At 35.3% G+C, this 17,117-nt stretch overlaps 2 protein-coding genes across 2 annotated transcripts; both read left to right on the plus strand.

The window, feature by feature from the left end:
* Positions 1-6,237: 6,237 nt before the first annotated feature.
* Positions 6,238-9,642, plus strand: LOC115719297 (inactive receptor-like serine/threonine-protein kinase At2g40270). The gene is made up of 6 exons (XM_030648277.2): positions 6,238-6,690; positions 6,814-6,955; positions 7,354-7,892; positions 8,074-8,264; positions 8,351-8,483; positions 8,704-9,642. Exons 1-6 carry the CDS (start codon positions 6,588-6,590, stop codon positions 9,300-9,302), a joined length of 1,707 nt encoding a protein of 568 aa, XP_030504137.2. The 5' UTR covers positions 6,238-6,587; the 3' UTR covers positions 9,303-9,642.
* A 3,762-nt stretch (positions 9,643-13,404) lies between these two features.
* LOC133034380 (uncharacterized) lies at positions 13,405-14,319 on the plus strand. Its single transcript, XM_061109459.1, has one exon. It carries the CDS (start codon positions 13,405-13,407, stop codon positions 14,317-14,319), a length of 915 nt encoding a protein of 304 aa, XP_060965442.1.
* The last annotated feature ends 2,798 nt before the right edge of the window (positions 14,320-17,117 follow it).

A 17,117-nucleotide genomic window follows, 5' to 3' on the forward strand; every position in this document is an offset into this window, starting at 1 on the left:
ATCAAATGTTTTTGAGCTAATACAATTTCTGATTCATCAAAAAAAAAAAAATTTTACCAAAAAAATATATAAATCATTGTTTAATGTTCGCTTTGTATAAACCAAAAATGAAGCAGTTTACTATGAAAACTATAAAAATATTCCCAACAAGCTTCCTATATATTCATTTATTATTATTATTATTATTATTATTATTATTATTATTATTGGATAACTAGCTTCCTATTTAATTAGTCTTAAGAACTCATAAAAAAAAATAGTCTTAAGAGCTTCAATTATAAACCAGGCCAATAATCAAGAACCGAAATAATGAAAATTGGAATATTTTTTTTTTTTTTTTTGAAAGGAATGAAAATTGGAAAGTTTTTTTTTTTTTAATGTTAAATTAAAATTATGGGACCACTATAGAATCATCCAAAATATATATAAAGAGAATTTTGTTCCAATTTAATATTGTGGGTCCATATGGCACGCATCTTAGACTTAGAGTAGGAAGTGGGTCTGTCATACATTTTTTAAGAGATACATTATTATTACTATTATTTTTATAAAGAAAAAAAATATTTAATTAACGAAGAAAATAATTTATAATTGAGAAAGTGAAATCCACCTTCCAAAACTAGACAAAATTGGCTTGAATTATTGGGTTGTACACACTTAAAATAATTCATTTGCATTATGTGACCAAGTCTTGGTACTGACCCCAACTCATCTCATGCTCATATTTTAGTTTCGACTAAGTCTTCTCTTGAAGGCATAGATCAATTATTATTTAGTTTTTGTTTTATCTTTCAACTTTATTTATTTATTTATTTAAAAATTACATATTTCATATTTAGTTCGCTATTTTGAGATTTTAATCATTGTCAGATTCACATATTCCGTGGCCAACCTAACTAAATGCTATGTGTGGATGCATAAGGAATTTTAAAAATAAAAAATCTATGTATTCAATTTTCTATAGAGTTATAAAAAAAACAAAATAACATTTTATAAAGTTATATTAAAAAAGTAACTAATTTTTACGTACGTAGAAAAATAAAAAAGGCCGGTCAATGTGCATGTGATTACATACACATGGTCAATTAAAATGTGAAAACAGGTGATCTATATTCTTCACAATTTTATTGAGTGTACAGTACAGTACACAGAGAAGAAGAGTATATGTGTATATGATATTAACCCAAATTAGAAAAATTAAGAAGAAATATTATTGGTAAAGAGAAATCCTATAAGACGGCTACAGTAGATTAATTAAGCACATGTTATAAATAAGCAGACTCAAAACAAACTAAACTAAAGAAAAGCATATGCCGATATAGGGGTACAGTACAGCCATCAACTTTGAGCAGGCATCTCATCTCATCTCATCTCATGTCTCCACCATTATTTCGAATAGTCTTTTTCTTCCATGTGACCTTCCCAATTTCAAGCAACTTAATAAATAAAACTATTACAAAATTCCTTTTTTACATATTTATTTATTCTATTTTATTGTATACCAACGAGTCCAACATAATTTAACTAGCTAATATTGGCTAGTTCTAACCTATACCGCACTCCTCAAAATATAAGTGTATGGATGTATTTTTTTTATTATTATTATTATGTTTTTGGCAGTGGGATAATTTTAAGTTTAATTTTATATATATGAAGATGTATATTATAATTATTTCATTTATATAAAAAATAATGTATACATATATTTAGATATAAAAACTAAATTTAAACTGTAACTATTTCATTACGGAATACATAAAAAATGTGTATAATTATAATGCACCCATTTTTAACTAAATTTGTCTTTAAATAAAGCAGTCAATTCCATTATTTTTTTTTTGAGAAAAATGAACTCATTAAAACTTACAGAATTAATTGAGTTTTTTTTGTTTTTTTTAATTGTTTGTAAATTTAAAGTATCATCTATATTCTATAATTAATTGTCAATACACTCTTTACGTAGCACATTTATATTAGTACACCTAATATTATTGTTTAAAAATATAAAAATTATTTCAAATTTTATAATATTTTTATTTTTTATTTTTTATAGTTTTATTAAATTTTAAAATGAGTTTTGAAAATAGTTTCTAAATAATAATATTAAGTGTACTAACATAAACGTGGCACGTGCACAAGAGTATACTCATAAGTATTACATGATGGAAGTTAACCAAATGACATCTTAATTTGCTACTAATTCAATAATTTGGAGAGTTTTACTACTAAAATTTGAGCGTAGAAAGTTAAATCTAAGTGAAACAATAATTGAGAGAGTTTAGCCGCTAAAAACTCGAATAAAGTTAGTGGGAAAAACCTTACAAAAAATATCCCTGATAAATTCAGTGGGAAAAATCTCAAAAAGAAAAAAGTGGCAAATAATATCATTGATTAAAGAATGTCTTGATACAATCAGAGAACCATCATGCTTCCAAATATGGTATCTTTGAACTAGGAGTTTCAATGGGTCGAGTCGGATCTGATCCGACCTGATCCAGATCATGTAAGGATCTGCCCCGCCCCGCCTCGCTAGATCAGATACTCGGATCGGATCAGATTCGACCAGACTTATTCGGATCGGATCGGATCCGACCAAACTATTTTTTTTTTAAAGAATTTTAATATTAACTTATAATGTTATATCCATTTTAATTTTGTATTATTATTAAATACAATACTATGTTTAGTATTGACATGTATTAATAGATTGTGTAAAAATTCGGGTTCGGGTCTCGACCCGGGTCCCAATCCGGGTTCGGGTCCTGGGTCCGGGTCGGGTCCGGACCCGGGTCTGGGTCTCGACCCGGGTCCCAATCCGGGTTCGGGTCCTGGGTCCGGGTCGGGTCCGGATCCGGGTCTGGGTCTCAGTTCGGGTTTGGGTTCAGGTCCCGGTCCGGGTTCAGATCCCGAGTCCAGGTCCAAGTCTGGGTCGCGGGTCCCGAGTTCGGGATCCGGGGACTGAGTCTGGGGTTCGAGGACTGGGGTCCGGTCCGGATCGGGTCCAGTCCGGTTCGGTGGTCCGGGTCGGGTTCGGTCTGTCCGGGTCGGGTTCGTGTCCGGTTCGGATCCCGAGTCAAGGTCCAAGTCTAGGTCCCGGGTCCCGAGTTCGGGATCCGAGGACTGAGTCCAGGGTTCGAGGAGCAGGGTCCGGGTCCTGGGTCTGGGTTCGGGTTCGGGTTCGGGTCCAGATCCGGGTCCGGGTCCGGGTCCGGGTCCGGGTCCCAAGTCTCGGGTTTGTCTCCGAGTCTCGGGTTCGAGTCTCGGTTCCGGGTCCCGGTTCGGGTCTCGGTCGGGTCTCGGGTCTCGTGTCCTGGGTCCCGGTCCGGGTCTCGTCCGGGTCTCGAGTCGGGTCCGGGTCCCGGTCAGGTCCGGATCCGGGTCCCGGTCCAGGTCTCGGTCTCGGGTCCGGGTCCGGGTCTGGGTCGCAGGTCCGGGTCTGGGTTCGGGTTCGGGTCTAGGTCCGGGTTTGGGTCCCGGGTCTGGGTCCGAGTCTCGGGTTCGAATCCCGATCTAGGTCCTAGTCCCAGGTTCGGGTCCGCGTTCAGGTCCCGTTCCTGAGTCCGAGTCTGGGTCCCGGGTCCTAGTTCGGGTCCGGGTCTGGGTCTTGGTCTGGGGTCCGGGTCTCGGGTTTGGGTCTAAGTCTGGGTTCAGGTGCAGGTCCCGGGTCCGAGTCCGGGTCCTGAGGTCGGGTTCGGGTCCCGGGTTTCTTGTCCTGGTCCCGGTCTAGGTCCGGGTCCCGGGTCTGGGTTCGGGTTCGGTCTTGCGTCAGGGTCCGGGTCTGGGTCTGGGTCCGGGTCCGAGTCCAGGTCCCAAGGGATCCGAATCCTGAATTAAGTATTTTTTTTAAATAAATTGAAATCGGTCGGATCAGATCCAATCCAGAAAAAAATTAGGCGGGGCGGAGCGAATCTGATCCAGGATCCAATAAGTATCCGAATGTTTTGAATCAGAGGTGATCCGTCGGGTCGGAGCTCCAACCCGCTCCAACTAAATGAATCTTTTTGACACACCTACTTTGAATCACACTATTAACCAATCTAAAAATGCGAAAAGAAAAAATAAAAAAACAAACTTATTACAATAATCAATAAATCTCTAACAATGCATTCTAAATACGATTGGTCAATAATACATTTATTGATAGTAGTAATAATCGTGAAGCAATTTGATTCCATGATCAACTAGTCATACCCCAAACTAAGGCACAACTCGAAGCTTACATAAACTGCAAGAGCTTCAGTCACAACCAGTTAAAAAAGTTCATCAAAACAACAAGTACCGTAGAAGCCTTATAACCAATCCAAAATAGTCCCTCATAAGTTATAACACTACCGATTCCTATCAGCAGAAAGAAGACCGACATTACAATTTCTCTTCAAGTTCAAGATATTACTAACAAGAGGGTTTCATTCATTTTTAGAATAAGTATATAAATAGCAGCATAAGTATCTAAAGTTTTAAGATTGTAAGTAACATAAATATATTATTTATTTTTATCGGCATAAGTACTTAATATTTATAAAACTATAATTTCTTTCAATTTTGTGAGCACATGCTCTATTTTGAATTTACTAAAAAAACATTTAGAAGTAACTGATATGATATGTTTCTTTCTAGACTCACTATTCTAAAATTTGAACTTTATATGTACTTTATTTAAGACAAAAACAAAGTCTGTATTGATAAAATTAAAAAAAAAAATTAATTTTACAAACATTAGATACTTATACTGTTAAAAATAAATATTAAATTTATGACACTTATAAATATGAAACTTTGGTACTTGTACCATTATTTACCCATATAAATTATCTTATTTTTTTTTTTTTTGAAAAATAAAGCGTTATATGGATAATGAAAACTAGACCTCACGGTCATTACAAAGGATAGAAATAGGTATGAAGGATGGCTCCACAACACCTGTAATATTCTGGGCGAAAGCCCATCTAACCACATTGTGGGCAGCAAATTATCTTATTATTTTAATATGTTATATATATTCTTTAAGGATATGTTATACTATTTCTATATAGATTTTTGTATTTTGTAGTGATAAATTGATGTACATTCATGTACATCCCAATTAGGAATGTAAATGAATCGGGCTGGATCTGATCCGGCTATGATCCGATTTCATCCAGATCATGTAAGGATTTGTCCCACCCCGCTTCGCTAGATCAAATACTCGGATCGGATCAGATCCGAGCCGACTATTTTTTTTAAGAATTTTAATATTAACTTATAATTTTATATTCATTTTAATTTTGTATTAGTATTATTTAATACAATACTATGTTTGGTATTGACATGTATTAATACATTGTGTAAAGATAATATATTTTCAATAAACTTTACCCCAACACCAACTACGGGTCAAATCCGGGTCCAAGTTTGGGTCTGAGTCCTAGTTTGGGTTCGAGTCAGGGTCCTGGGTCTGGGTCTCAATCTGGGTCTGGGTTTGGGTTCCGATCTCGGCTCTCGGTCTAGGTCCCGGGTCCGGGTTGGGTCCAGGTCCGCGTCCGCGTACGGGTCCCAAGTTTGGGTTCAGGTTCGGGTTCGGGTCTCGGTTCAGGGTCAGGGTCTCGGTCCCAGGTCCCGGGTCGCAGGTCTCGGTCCCGGGTCCCGAGTCGTAGGTCCTGGTCTCGGGTCCCAGGTCCCAGGTCCCGGTAGTCCTTGTCCCGGTCTCGGGTCCTGATCTCGGTTCAGGTCTGGGTCCGGGTCGGAGTCTGGGTCTAGGTCTAGGTCCCAAGGCATCCGAGTCGGGTCTGAGTCTTGAATTAAGTTTTTTTAGAAAAAGAAATTGAAATCGGGTCAGATCAGATCCGATCCAGAAAAAAATTAGGCTGGGCAGAGCGGATCTAATCCAAGAAGATCCAATAAGTATCCGAAAGTTTCGAATCAGAGGTGATTTGTCGGATCGGAGCTCCAACCCGCTCCAACTAAATAGATCTTTTTGACATGCCTAATCCTAATTAAGTAGCGATTTATACAAATATATTTATGCTTAATCCTCCTAATTATTAATTCCTCGAATGTTCTTATCCATTCCCGTACCATAAATTTCTAATCCAAATAATAAATTGAAAATAATTATAATGAAAATGAAGGAAAAGAAAAGTAAAAGGGAATACTAGAGAGAAAGAGAGAGAAAATTGCAATGCACGTGGGTGTGGTCTGTGTTGAGAGTGACCTGGTTGTGGCTGGATTAAAATCCAACCATTATTTTGTTTATGTGAACCGGATCGAACTGAACCGAACCCAAACTCCAAAAGCGAACGAACATGGTTTACTTGTGTCGTACGGGATTTTGGGCCAAAACATCTGTCACTTTGGTCGTGTCGGACCCACCCAAACCCAGTAGTCCCATGGATACGTTTCGGTCAATACTAATACTAATATATAATACATATTAATGAATTCACCGATTTTACTACACGCGTTTTCATTCTTCTTCCTTCTTTTAAATTATAACTAACAAACATTCACACAAGTTTCTCTCTTTACTTGTTTTTCTCTTTTTTGATATATAATATATGGGAATATACATATAACCATAAACCGTCGGTTTTAGGAAGTTTGATTAGAATATGGACGACCTGGGTCGATTTGATCGGACGGCGTTGTGGGTGATGGTCTCTCTGTTGTTGTTTCTTCAGAATTTTAGCTTGTGTTACTCTCTTGACAATGAAGGTCTGTGTTTTGAAAGCTCTACTACTCCGTACTCCCGTTAAATTGTTTTGAGTTTTTTCTTCGACAGAAAGAAATGAACTTTGTTGTAAAAAGGGTTTTCTTTTCATCACTGTTTGGATGCAGGTTCAACTTTGTTCGAGCTCGGGGAGAAAATTATTAGAGACCCTTTTGGAGCTTGGTCGAATTGGAATAAGGATAGCGGTGAGAAGAACCCATGTAACTCATGGTTCTGGGTTGATTGCTCAACCGGAAAAGTCGTGTCCTTGTGAGTGTTCTCAGCTAATTCTACTTATTTCTAAAGCTCAAATATAACGATGCTTAACTAATTTACGTTGTTATTGTAATAATTTAGTTACATTTAATGGAAAATTCAAGTTTTAATGTATGCTAATCATTCCCTCTTATGAGAATGAACTCCATTTGATGATTCCAAGTATAGCAAGCTCACTTTCAGAATATTGGTACTCTAGATCGAAATGTTGATGAAACATTAGATTAATGTTACATGTATACATTGAGAAAGTTTCTATCTTCTTTGTTTATCAAATTTCATGATTCAATTGGCATTTTTTATAAAGTCAATTTTGAGTATCTTTGTAGGAATTTGAGGGATCTTCATCTTTGTATGACATTGTTTTCTTATTTTTCCTTTGTTAATATTAGGAGCACTGCTGAACCTGGAGATATAGCTTATAGGAGGCTTTTGCAAGGGAGAAGTTCCCCAAAGTCTAGCAAACCAAAACCAATTAGAGAAAATAAAGAGGATCTAATACCACAATCCCGCCCTTTCCCACCATCACCATCAGCTTCAAAATCACCTTCAAATTCACAAAATTCCCCATCACCATCTCCATTCGAGTCACCAATATCATCCCCATCGCCATCTCCCTTCACTAGTCCTTCGCCTTCACCTTCACCTTCGCCATCACCTAGTGCAGTCCCTCCAATTCTTGCGAAACCATCAGTTGTTGACCCTGGACAAAAGAATGCTATTCCAATGTTATCACCATCTCCATCTTTAGCTCCAAAGGTTGCTAAAAAAGACAATCATGTAATGGTGATTTCGGTTGGAGTTGTTGGTGGCGTCTTGTTTATTCTAATTTCAGCTACTGGCATTCTTTTCTTACGAAGCAGCAAAGTTGTTACTGTCAGACCCTGGGCTACCGGGTTAAGTGGGCAGCTGCAGAAGGCGTTCGTATCAGGTCATTTTTCTTCTTCTTGGTACCTGAGACTATTAGTAACCAATACCAAAATTATGATTTCATTTCTTGCAAATTGAGGCATTTGTACCACTAATAAGACTACAACAAAAATTTTGACTCTTGGGGTGCAATGCAGCTATATGATATTATAAGTTCTCAAGTTTGAGGTTCTCCATTTCAGGTGTTCCTAAACTCAACCGATCAGAAATTGTTGCAGCTTGTGAAGATTTCAGTAATATTATTGGTACATTTTCTGGAGGCATGGTGTATAAGGGAACTCTGTCTAGTGGGGTTGAAATAGCTGTAACATCTAGTGCAGTGAAATCACGCGAAGACTGGTCAAAAACTTTGGAAGAACATTTTAGGAAGAAGGTAAACAATACTAGTTTTTTTTTTTCATCAGCCTTTTATGTATTCAAAATCAGTGTCTAATTGTTGATTTTCATGACTTCTTACAGATAGAAACACTGTCTAAAGTGAACCACAAGAATTTTGTCAACCTTATCGGCTTTTGTGAAGATGAAGAGCCATTCACAAGGATAATGGTTTTTGAGTATGCACCAAATGGAACACTCTTTGAGCATCTACACAGTGAGTATTACTGCAAAAGCATAAACTTCACTTATATTTTGCTACAATAAAATTCTTGTTTATCTTTTTTATTGTTAAGCATACTCATCAAGAGCCATGAAACATGCTCTAAGGATAAACTTGTGGTTGCGGTTTTACAGAAAACTCATGATTTATGAAGCATTTTGATAAAGATAGACTTGTGCATGATTTTGACAATGTTGAAATTTTATGTTTTCAGTAAAAGAAGCTGAGCACCTGGACTGGGGAATGAGATTACGTATAGCCATGGGCACAGCCTACTGCCTAGATCATATTCACCAACTGACTCCTCCTATAGCTCATAGGGACTTGCATTCTTCATCTGTATACTTAACAGAAGACTATGCAGCCAAAATTTCAGATTTTCGGATTTGGAATGAAGTAACCGAAGCAAAGATGCAACCAGAAACCAAGGAGCTCTTGGAAATCCCATCATCTGATCCAGAAAGTAACGTCTACAGCTTCGGTGTGATTTTGTTTGAAATGATAACAGGTAGGATTCCATACTCTTTGGACAACTGCTCTCTTGCAGACTGGGCATTGAACTATCTGAAGGCTGAGCATTCCTCAAAAGAAATGGTGGATCCAACCTTGAAGTCATTCGAAGAAGACGAACTCGAGAAATTGTTTCAAGTTATAAAAGATTGTGTTAACCCTGACCCGAAAGAGAGACCAACAATGGTAGAAATCACTTCAAGGCTAAAACAGATCACAGCTATGGGGCCTGATGGTGCAACACCAAAACTATCACCTCTTTGGTGGGCAGAGCTTGAAATTATGTCCTCAGAAGGATGCTAAGAGATTTTGGTCACAAATATTGATTCATTTTTTCCTACGTTTATTCTTTTACCTTACTATGATTATAATTTCTAATGGCCTTTATTTTTGCATTATCTTTTCTGATTCTGATTTGTTCATGTTAACCATGGTATGTGTATATGATTGTGATTGCTAATTAATGCTTGTTAATGTAAATGTATGTGTACATAAGTGAGAAAGGCCAAAGAAAGGGATTAAGCTTGTTCTTCCCTCCACTCAATCATGTGGTTTCAGGTTGTTTGACGTTTAAAACTTACCATTTTAATATGTACTGATGAGATATAAATAAATGAGATGAACTGCCAATGACTTTGGTGTCTGCCTTTGCTCTCATTTTTAGCTCTGTAATGATGCATCAATCCCAACCTACTCCCCTTGTTCTGCATAAATTTTTTAAGAGCTAGAATTTCCTTTCCTAAGCATAAAATCATAAACATATATACATGGTTTAATGACGAAGGAATAGAAAATTGGACCATTTTTTCTTACTTTGAAGTGTTTGTGTTTCAAAATGTTGATTTTAATTAAACATGATGAACATAAATAATCATCTAAATCATAGAATTGATCACAAGTTCATTGATCATTAAATTTAAATACAGATAATCATGTTTATTTCAAGTATATCAACAAGTTTATTAAATAGAAAATACTATAAGTGCAAGTGGATCGAGCCGGCAAAACGGTACCATTTTGAAGTGTTTTCTACTGCACGGCATATGTAGTCACGGTCTTTTTTTTTTTTTTTTTTTTTTTTTTTTTTTTTATATATATATATTTAATTAGTATTTATATTATTGTATTTATAAAATTAAGAATTTATTATTGAAAAATCTACAATGCACCTTTTTATTATGGTACGAATGTACTTTTATTTATTTCGGGATCCGACATATTTTTTTAGTCTTTTTTTATATAGTTGTGTATATTATAGTTATTTAAGACATCCTGTAAAATTTTAAAAAATTCAAAAAAATTTAACAATCCGAAAATAATGCACATCTTTAAAAGTGGTGCATTGATATGCTCTGTTTCGACACTCGAGAGAATTTTTAGTCTATTTTTTTTCATAGACATGTACATTATAGTTATTTAAGACATCTTGTAAAATTTCGTAAACTTTAAAAAAATTAAACACGCCAAAAAATTTAGAGGGGTACATTATAAAAACACCTTATAATTTATTTTGTGTAAATTTAAATGTGAATACCATGAATTATTTATATTTTTAATTATGATTTAAGTAAAAATTTATTATATATTTTTTTCTAAAAAATTACACAATAAAAAATATTACAAATTTAAACACAATAAAATTAAAATTAAACACACTAGACATCATATTCTTATTAATTAAGAATACACATACTTTACATTACACAATAGAACATTATAAAATTAAAGTACTTTAATAGTACATAATAAAGGCATTACATACATTTAAACATTAAAATTAAACACGCCGACACATTAAACAGAAAAGTAATAACATAAATATGAACATTTAGAGATAAAATATCATACAACAATTCAATAATGTGGAAGACTATTTTCTGATCCGTCGAGATAGTCATAATATGGACTACATACTTGTGAGGCATTTTCAGCTCTTTCACCTTGATCTTGAGATCGTTGGCCTTCATCTTCAATGTCATGTCCCGAATATTGAGATGCTCGGTATTGTGATCCCTCATATTGTAATCCTTGATATCGAGATCCCTCATATTGAGATCCTTCTCCTTGTTCTCCAACTTTAAATATTTGTAGGGCTGTTCATCCGATCCAATTCGCACTTTTTTGGTCAAACAATATCCGATCCGCACTAAGTGTCGATTTCATTTTTTTGGATCCAATCCAATCCGTACAATAGCTCAAATCCAATCCAATCCAATCCGCAAAAGTGCGGATTGGATCGGTTACTTTAGATTGGTTACTTTTTATTATTAAATTATTTAATATTTATAAAAAAATATTTTTTTTTTTCACATAACAAGCAATAAAATAAAACAAATTATAGTTATTTTATGTTTCCAACAATACATTAAATAAATAAAATATCAAATAACAATTCAAAGGAAGAAAAAAAATTGTATATATAAAAAATATTTAATTTTATTTTAAATTGTATGTAAAAAAAAATATAAGAATAACATATACATTTTATCTATTAAGTTTTGCAATATAATTGTATTATATGTATTAGACTTTTAAATTATTATTTTCTTTACATTAAAATGTTATTTGTATATATAATTTTTTTTTTAATTTTGTTGTAAATATGTGTGGATTGGATTGGATCGGTTACTTTTACATGTCAATCAACATCCAATCCGCACAAGTGCGAATTTTGAATTTTCCAATCCAATCCAATCCAATCCGCACAAGTGCGGATATCCGCACTTTGCGGATTGGATTGGATTGGATCATGCGGATTGGATTGGATCGGCTCTTTTATGAACACCCCTAGATATTTGTGCTCTTTCATTGTAAATTCGTCTTTTTTTTTGCTTTGAATGTACTCACAAAACTCTGGATCAGATATAGAATTCAAATTCGTGATTAAAATTTTTTAGTCAGCCTTTTTTCTATGAGGTTCATTTCTATCCTTGTTACTCTTTTTACTAAGAAGTCCTTTATTTTGTTCCATTAGTTTGTTGGATTGATCATTACCTAATTGTTTTTTCTTTGCTTTTTCCATACCACATAGTCTTTCTGTTGGATAAACATTAATTTTCTCATTGTTCACGTTTAGATCAAATGAACTCACACCAATGGATGCCGATGTTAGAGACTCAAAATTGTGATACAGTAATTTGGATGAAATGAAACTAGGACCTTCATGTTGGAATCTACGTGGTGCATTGATGTTGTCATTATTTGAAAATTTCTGAATACCTTTGAGGGTGTGTCACACATGATCAAATTTAAAGCCTTCGTCGTATTTTTTTTTTTTTTTATCTTGGGCTATTAACATTTTCGTTTAAATTGACTGTTAAAATATAAATTAAGTAATAGCGTTAATAAAAATTAAAAAAAATAAGATAGTAACAATAAATAAATTATAATAACAAACACTTACAATGTCTTCTGTTGAAACACTACTTGATTTTTTTATTTTTAATTTGATTGATATACCCCTTTAATTTTGTAACTGCACTATTTGCAAAGATCTTACTGGTCGAGATTTATTACTAAATTTTTTATTTTTATGGTACTCTAATTCAACTTTTGCCCAAAAATTATTACATGTTTGGTTTCTTTATATGATTGGATCTTAATAAATGTCAACATAAATACGACACAAGTGCGCATCTTCCTTTGCTAAGTAAGAAGAACTGCGAATGGAAGATATATATGAAAAAAATGTAACTATTTAAAAAAATATATTAAAGAAGTATGATCAAATTAAACGAGAAGTGTGAGATTATATAAAAAAAGAAAATTAAATAAGTACGTGACACATTTTAAAAATAATATTTATTATAAGGAACTCTGACATTTTCTCTCTCCAAAAAAATAAAAACCCCTTGACACGTTATAATCTGGGCCTTGATTTCTTATGTTTGGTAAAGCACTCTAATTTACATTATAAGGATAAAGGTTAAAGTGAGAGGAAAGCAAATTACATAGAGAAAAGTGAAAGAGGAAAAAGAAAAGTAGAATAGTTGCTGTCTGGGAGGAAAGGAAAGAGACTAGAGAAAAGAGAAGTAGAATAGTTGCTGTATTTACTAGCTTTTGAAATAATGATTGTTGTTATTTACGTTTTTATTGTTTTCCTTTTTCTTCTCTTCTAGTAAACTGAAGAAGAAACCAACTTTCTTTTCCTTCCTGCCTAATTTCTTTCCAATTTTTTTTCATATTTTATTGTTATTATTTTTCTTACAAGAAAAAAACAAAGAAAAATAAAAACCAAACAAAGTCTATAGATTAATTAAGTTTAAGGAAATAAAATGGCTAGATACAGAGGCAGGAAGAAGTTCGAAGTGATTTTTCTCACTTTCTCCAGGCGAATAGGCAATGTAACAGTTGCATTGCAGCAGGTATTCTCTCTATCCCTCCTGTTTTGCGATCAAATTCTGTTATGCGTAATCTTGAGAATTCGTTTCTGAATACTGAGAATAAGGAGAGTAAAGTGAAGATTACATTAGATGATATTGAAGATGAGATATCCTTTTGGAAACCTTCGATTGTTTGTTATGTATTAGGAGTAAATCCTCCTCTGCATATTCTGGATGGCTTTGTTCATAGAATCTGGCAGGGTAAAGTGGACAGAGTGAAGGTGTTATCCTATGGTATATTCATCATTCGGTTTCATTCAATTGAGGATAGGGATCAAGTGTTAAATGGGGGTTTCATTTTCTTTAACAGAAGACCAGTAGTTATGAGGCCTTGGGACCCAAATGAATCATTCAAAAAAGATGATATGAAGAGTGTGCCTATATGGATCCAATTAGAAGAACTGGAACTGAAATATTGGGGCCAAAAGTCATTGTTTAAGATAGTTGGTCAGATGGGGAAGCCAATCATGGTAGATAATGTGACTAAAGAAAGGGAGAGATTGAACTTCCCTCGGGTTTTAATAGAAGTGCAGATGGACCAAGATTTGCCAGCTTTCTTGGAGTTTGAAAATGAATTTGGTTCGATCACTTCAGTAGGAATAAAATATGAATGGAAGCCAATTTCTTGCTCACATTGTTCTGGTATAGGTCATGCTGCAACAGATTGTAAAAAGAAAATGGGGGGGCAGCAACAATGGATCATTAAAAAGGACAACAGGAAGATGCCACAGGTTGATGAAGAGGGCTTTACCAAAGTTCATAGCAGGAAAAATACTGCTACCCGTGAGCAGGGAACAACTGAAACTAATGGGGTGATAATGAAGAACTCATTCCAGGGACTTGAAGAAGATGAAATTATAGAAAATGCAGTGGAGAATATGCCTACTGAGATAGTCAAGACAGGAGAGGGGGGAGCACCCTCTCTGTCTAATGGATAAGTTACTTTGTTGGAACGTTCGAGGGGCCAACAATCAACAAAAACAACAGTTGATAAAGCAATTTATCAATATTCAAAAAGTTGATTTTGTTGGTCTTCTCGAAACAAGAGTTAAGGCTCCAAAACTTGGAACCTTATACTCAAATGTGTTTGCAAATTGGTGTTTCTCTACTAATATAGCTTGGCATGCAGGTGGGAAGATCGTCATAGCTTGGAACCCTTGGAGATTTACAGTTGACATTCTTAAATGCACTAGTCAATTAATGCATTTAAGGATGACAACTGTAGATGGGTTTGATAGTTTTGTTACTGTGGTATATGCTGCTAATGATCGAGCTACAAGGAAACTTTTATGGAAAGATTTGTGTGATTTGAGAACAAGTGGTAATTGGGTGGTAATGGGAGACTTCAATGATATTTTGGCTAAAGAGGAGAGGATTGGTTTTAGGACCAAGGCTTATCCTGACACTGAATTCCTTCAATGTGTTAACCATTGTCAATTGGAAGATGTCAAATCAAGTGGGAATTTCTTCACTTGGACGAATAAGCAGCACGGGGATGACAGAATTTTTTCAAAAATTGATCGGATCATGGCTAATCAAGCATGGATTAACAAATATGAGTTTGCTGAAGCTGTCTTTCTCAATGAAGGTTTATTTGATCATACTCCGGGTATCTTATCAATTTATCCTCATGTGGTGAGCGGAAAGAAACCTTTTAAGTACTTTAGGATGTGGAAATCTCATCCTCAGTATGATACTAGCTTGAAAGAAGTGTGGAAGCAACATGAAAGGGGATCCAAAATGTTCCAAGTAGTGACTAAATTGAAGCAATTTAAAGTGAAACTCAAGGAGATTAATAAAGAGGGTTATTCTGATTTACAAAGTGCTGTCATTCGCATTAAGCAGAACTTAGATCTTCTTCAAAGTCAAATACACAAACAGCCTCTTGACTCTAAACTTCACCTTCAAGAAAGAGAACTTAGAGAAAAGCTCATCAAGGTGCAAGGAGACTACTTGTCATTCTTACAACAGAAAGCTAAAGCAGACTGGATTCAACAAGGGGATTGTAATTCAGGTCTGTTTCATGCTTGCATTAAGCAGAGACTGAGGCACAATCGTATCCTATCTATTGAAAGACAAGATGGAAGCAGAGTACATGATCCGGATCAGATTACAGAGGCTTTCCTTGAATTTTACAAAGGATTACTGGGGTCCAAGTTAGAAAATCGAAGGAAAGTTGAGGCAAGAGTTTTGGCTAGAGGACCTGTGCTATCTCCAGAGCTTGCAAATGTCCTAACTCAGAAGTTCACACATGAAGAAGTGAAGAAAGCTGCTTTTAGTATTCCTGGCTCTAAATCCCCTGGTCCTGATGGTTTCTCAAGTAGTTTTTATCAGGACAATTGGGATATCATAGGAGAAGAAATTAGTGGTGCAGTACTGGCTTTTCTGGAAACAGGTAACATCCTCAAAGAGATCAATTCAACAATAATTACTCTAGTCCCAAAATGCAAGTGCCCTAATTCGGTTAAGGATTTTAGGCCAATATCTTGTTGCAATGTGATTTATAAAATTGCAACCAAGATATTGAGCTCTAGAATTAGTCAAATTCTTCCTTCAATAATATCTCAATCACAAGGAGGTTTTATTAAAGGAAGATTCATAGGGCACAACATTATGATATGTCAGGATTTGGTAAGGCATTATCATAGGAAAGCAAACAAACCAAGTTGTATGATCAAACTTGATCTCCAGAAAGCTTATGACACGGTTGAGTGGGACTTTTTGGAGGAAATGCTAACTGGCCTAAATTTCCCTAGAAGCTTCATCCAGCTCATTATGAATTGCATCACTACTCCTAAATTCTCTCTTATGTTTAATGGATCCTTACATGGATTCTTTGAATCTAGAAGAGGACTTAGGCAAGGGGACCCTATGTCTCCTCTTCTATTTGTCTTGGGTATGGAATATCTTTCTAGATTAATGGTGAAGATTGGGGAGAAGGAAGATTTTCATTTCCATGATAGATGTTCGGATCTTAAGTTGAATCACTTGGCTTTTGCTGACGATGTCTTACTTTTCAGCCATGGAGATTTTACAAGCGTCCTATACATGCTACAGGCACTCAAGCTTTTCTCTCTTACCTCGGGACTTCAGGCCAATGCTAGCAAAACGGCTATATATTGTAGTAATATGCAGCAGGGGAGTGTGAACAAGCTTCTACAACTTTCTGGGTTTATGAGACAAGAGCTTCCATTTACATATCTTGGAATCCCAATTTGTGCAAGGAAAATTTCAGGTAAAGAGTGTGAGCTTCTGGTTGAAAGAATGACAAAATAGAATAAGGACGTGGAGTTCAAGGAACTTATCTTTTGCGGGAAGAATCACATTAATTAACTCTGTGCTTATTGCAATACAAGCATATTGGAGTCAGATTGTGATTATGTCAAAAAGAATTTTGAAATCCATTGAAGATGTTTGCAGGGCTTTTTTGTGGAAAGGGCAGGCTGTTTTTCATGGAGCAGGGGCTGTTTCTTGGGACAATATTTGTCAAACTAAAACTTCAGGTGGATTGGGAATCAAAAAACTAGAGCTATGGAACAAGGCTGCAATGTCCAAGTACATTTGGGCTATTGCAAATAACCAAGAAAGCTTATGGCTTAGATGGGTGAATAGTGTATACATAAGAGATCAAGATTGGTGGGGTTACAACGCTTCTATACACTCTAGTTGGTATTGGAAGAAGTTGGTTAACCTCAAGAATTGCCTCGCATCACATCGATGTTGCTGAGTTTCAAAG

Source organism: Cannabis sativa, chromosome 2 (genome assembly GCF_029168945.1).
Source record: "Cannabis sativa cultivar Pink pepper isolate KNU-18-1 chromosome 2, ASM2916894v1, whole genome shotgun sequence".
Classification (NCBI taxonomy): domain Eukaryota; kingdom Viridiplantae; phylum Streptophyta; class Magnoliopsida; order Rosales; family Cannabaceae; genus Cannabis; species Cannabis sativa.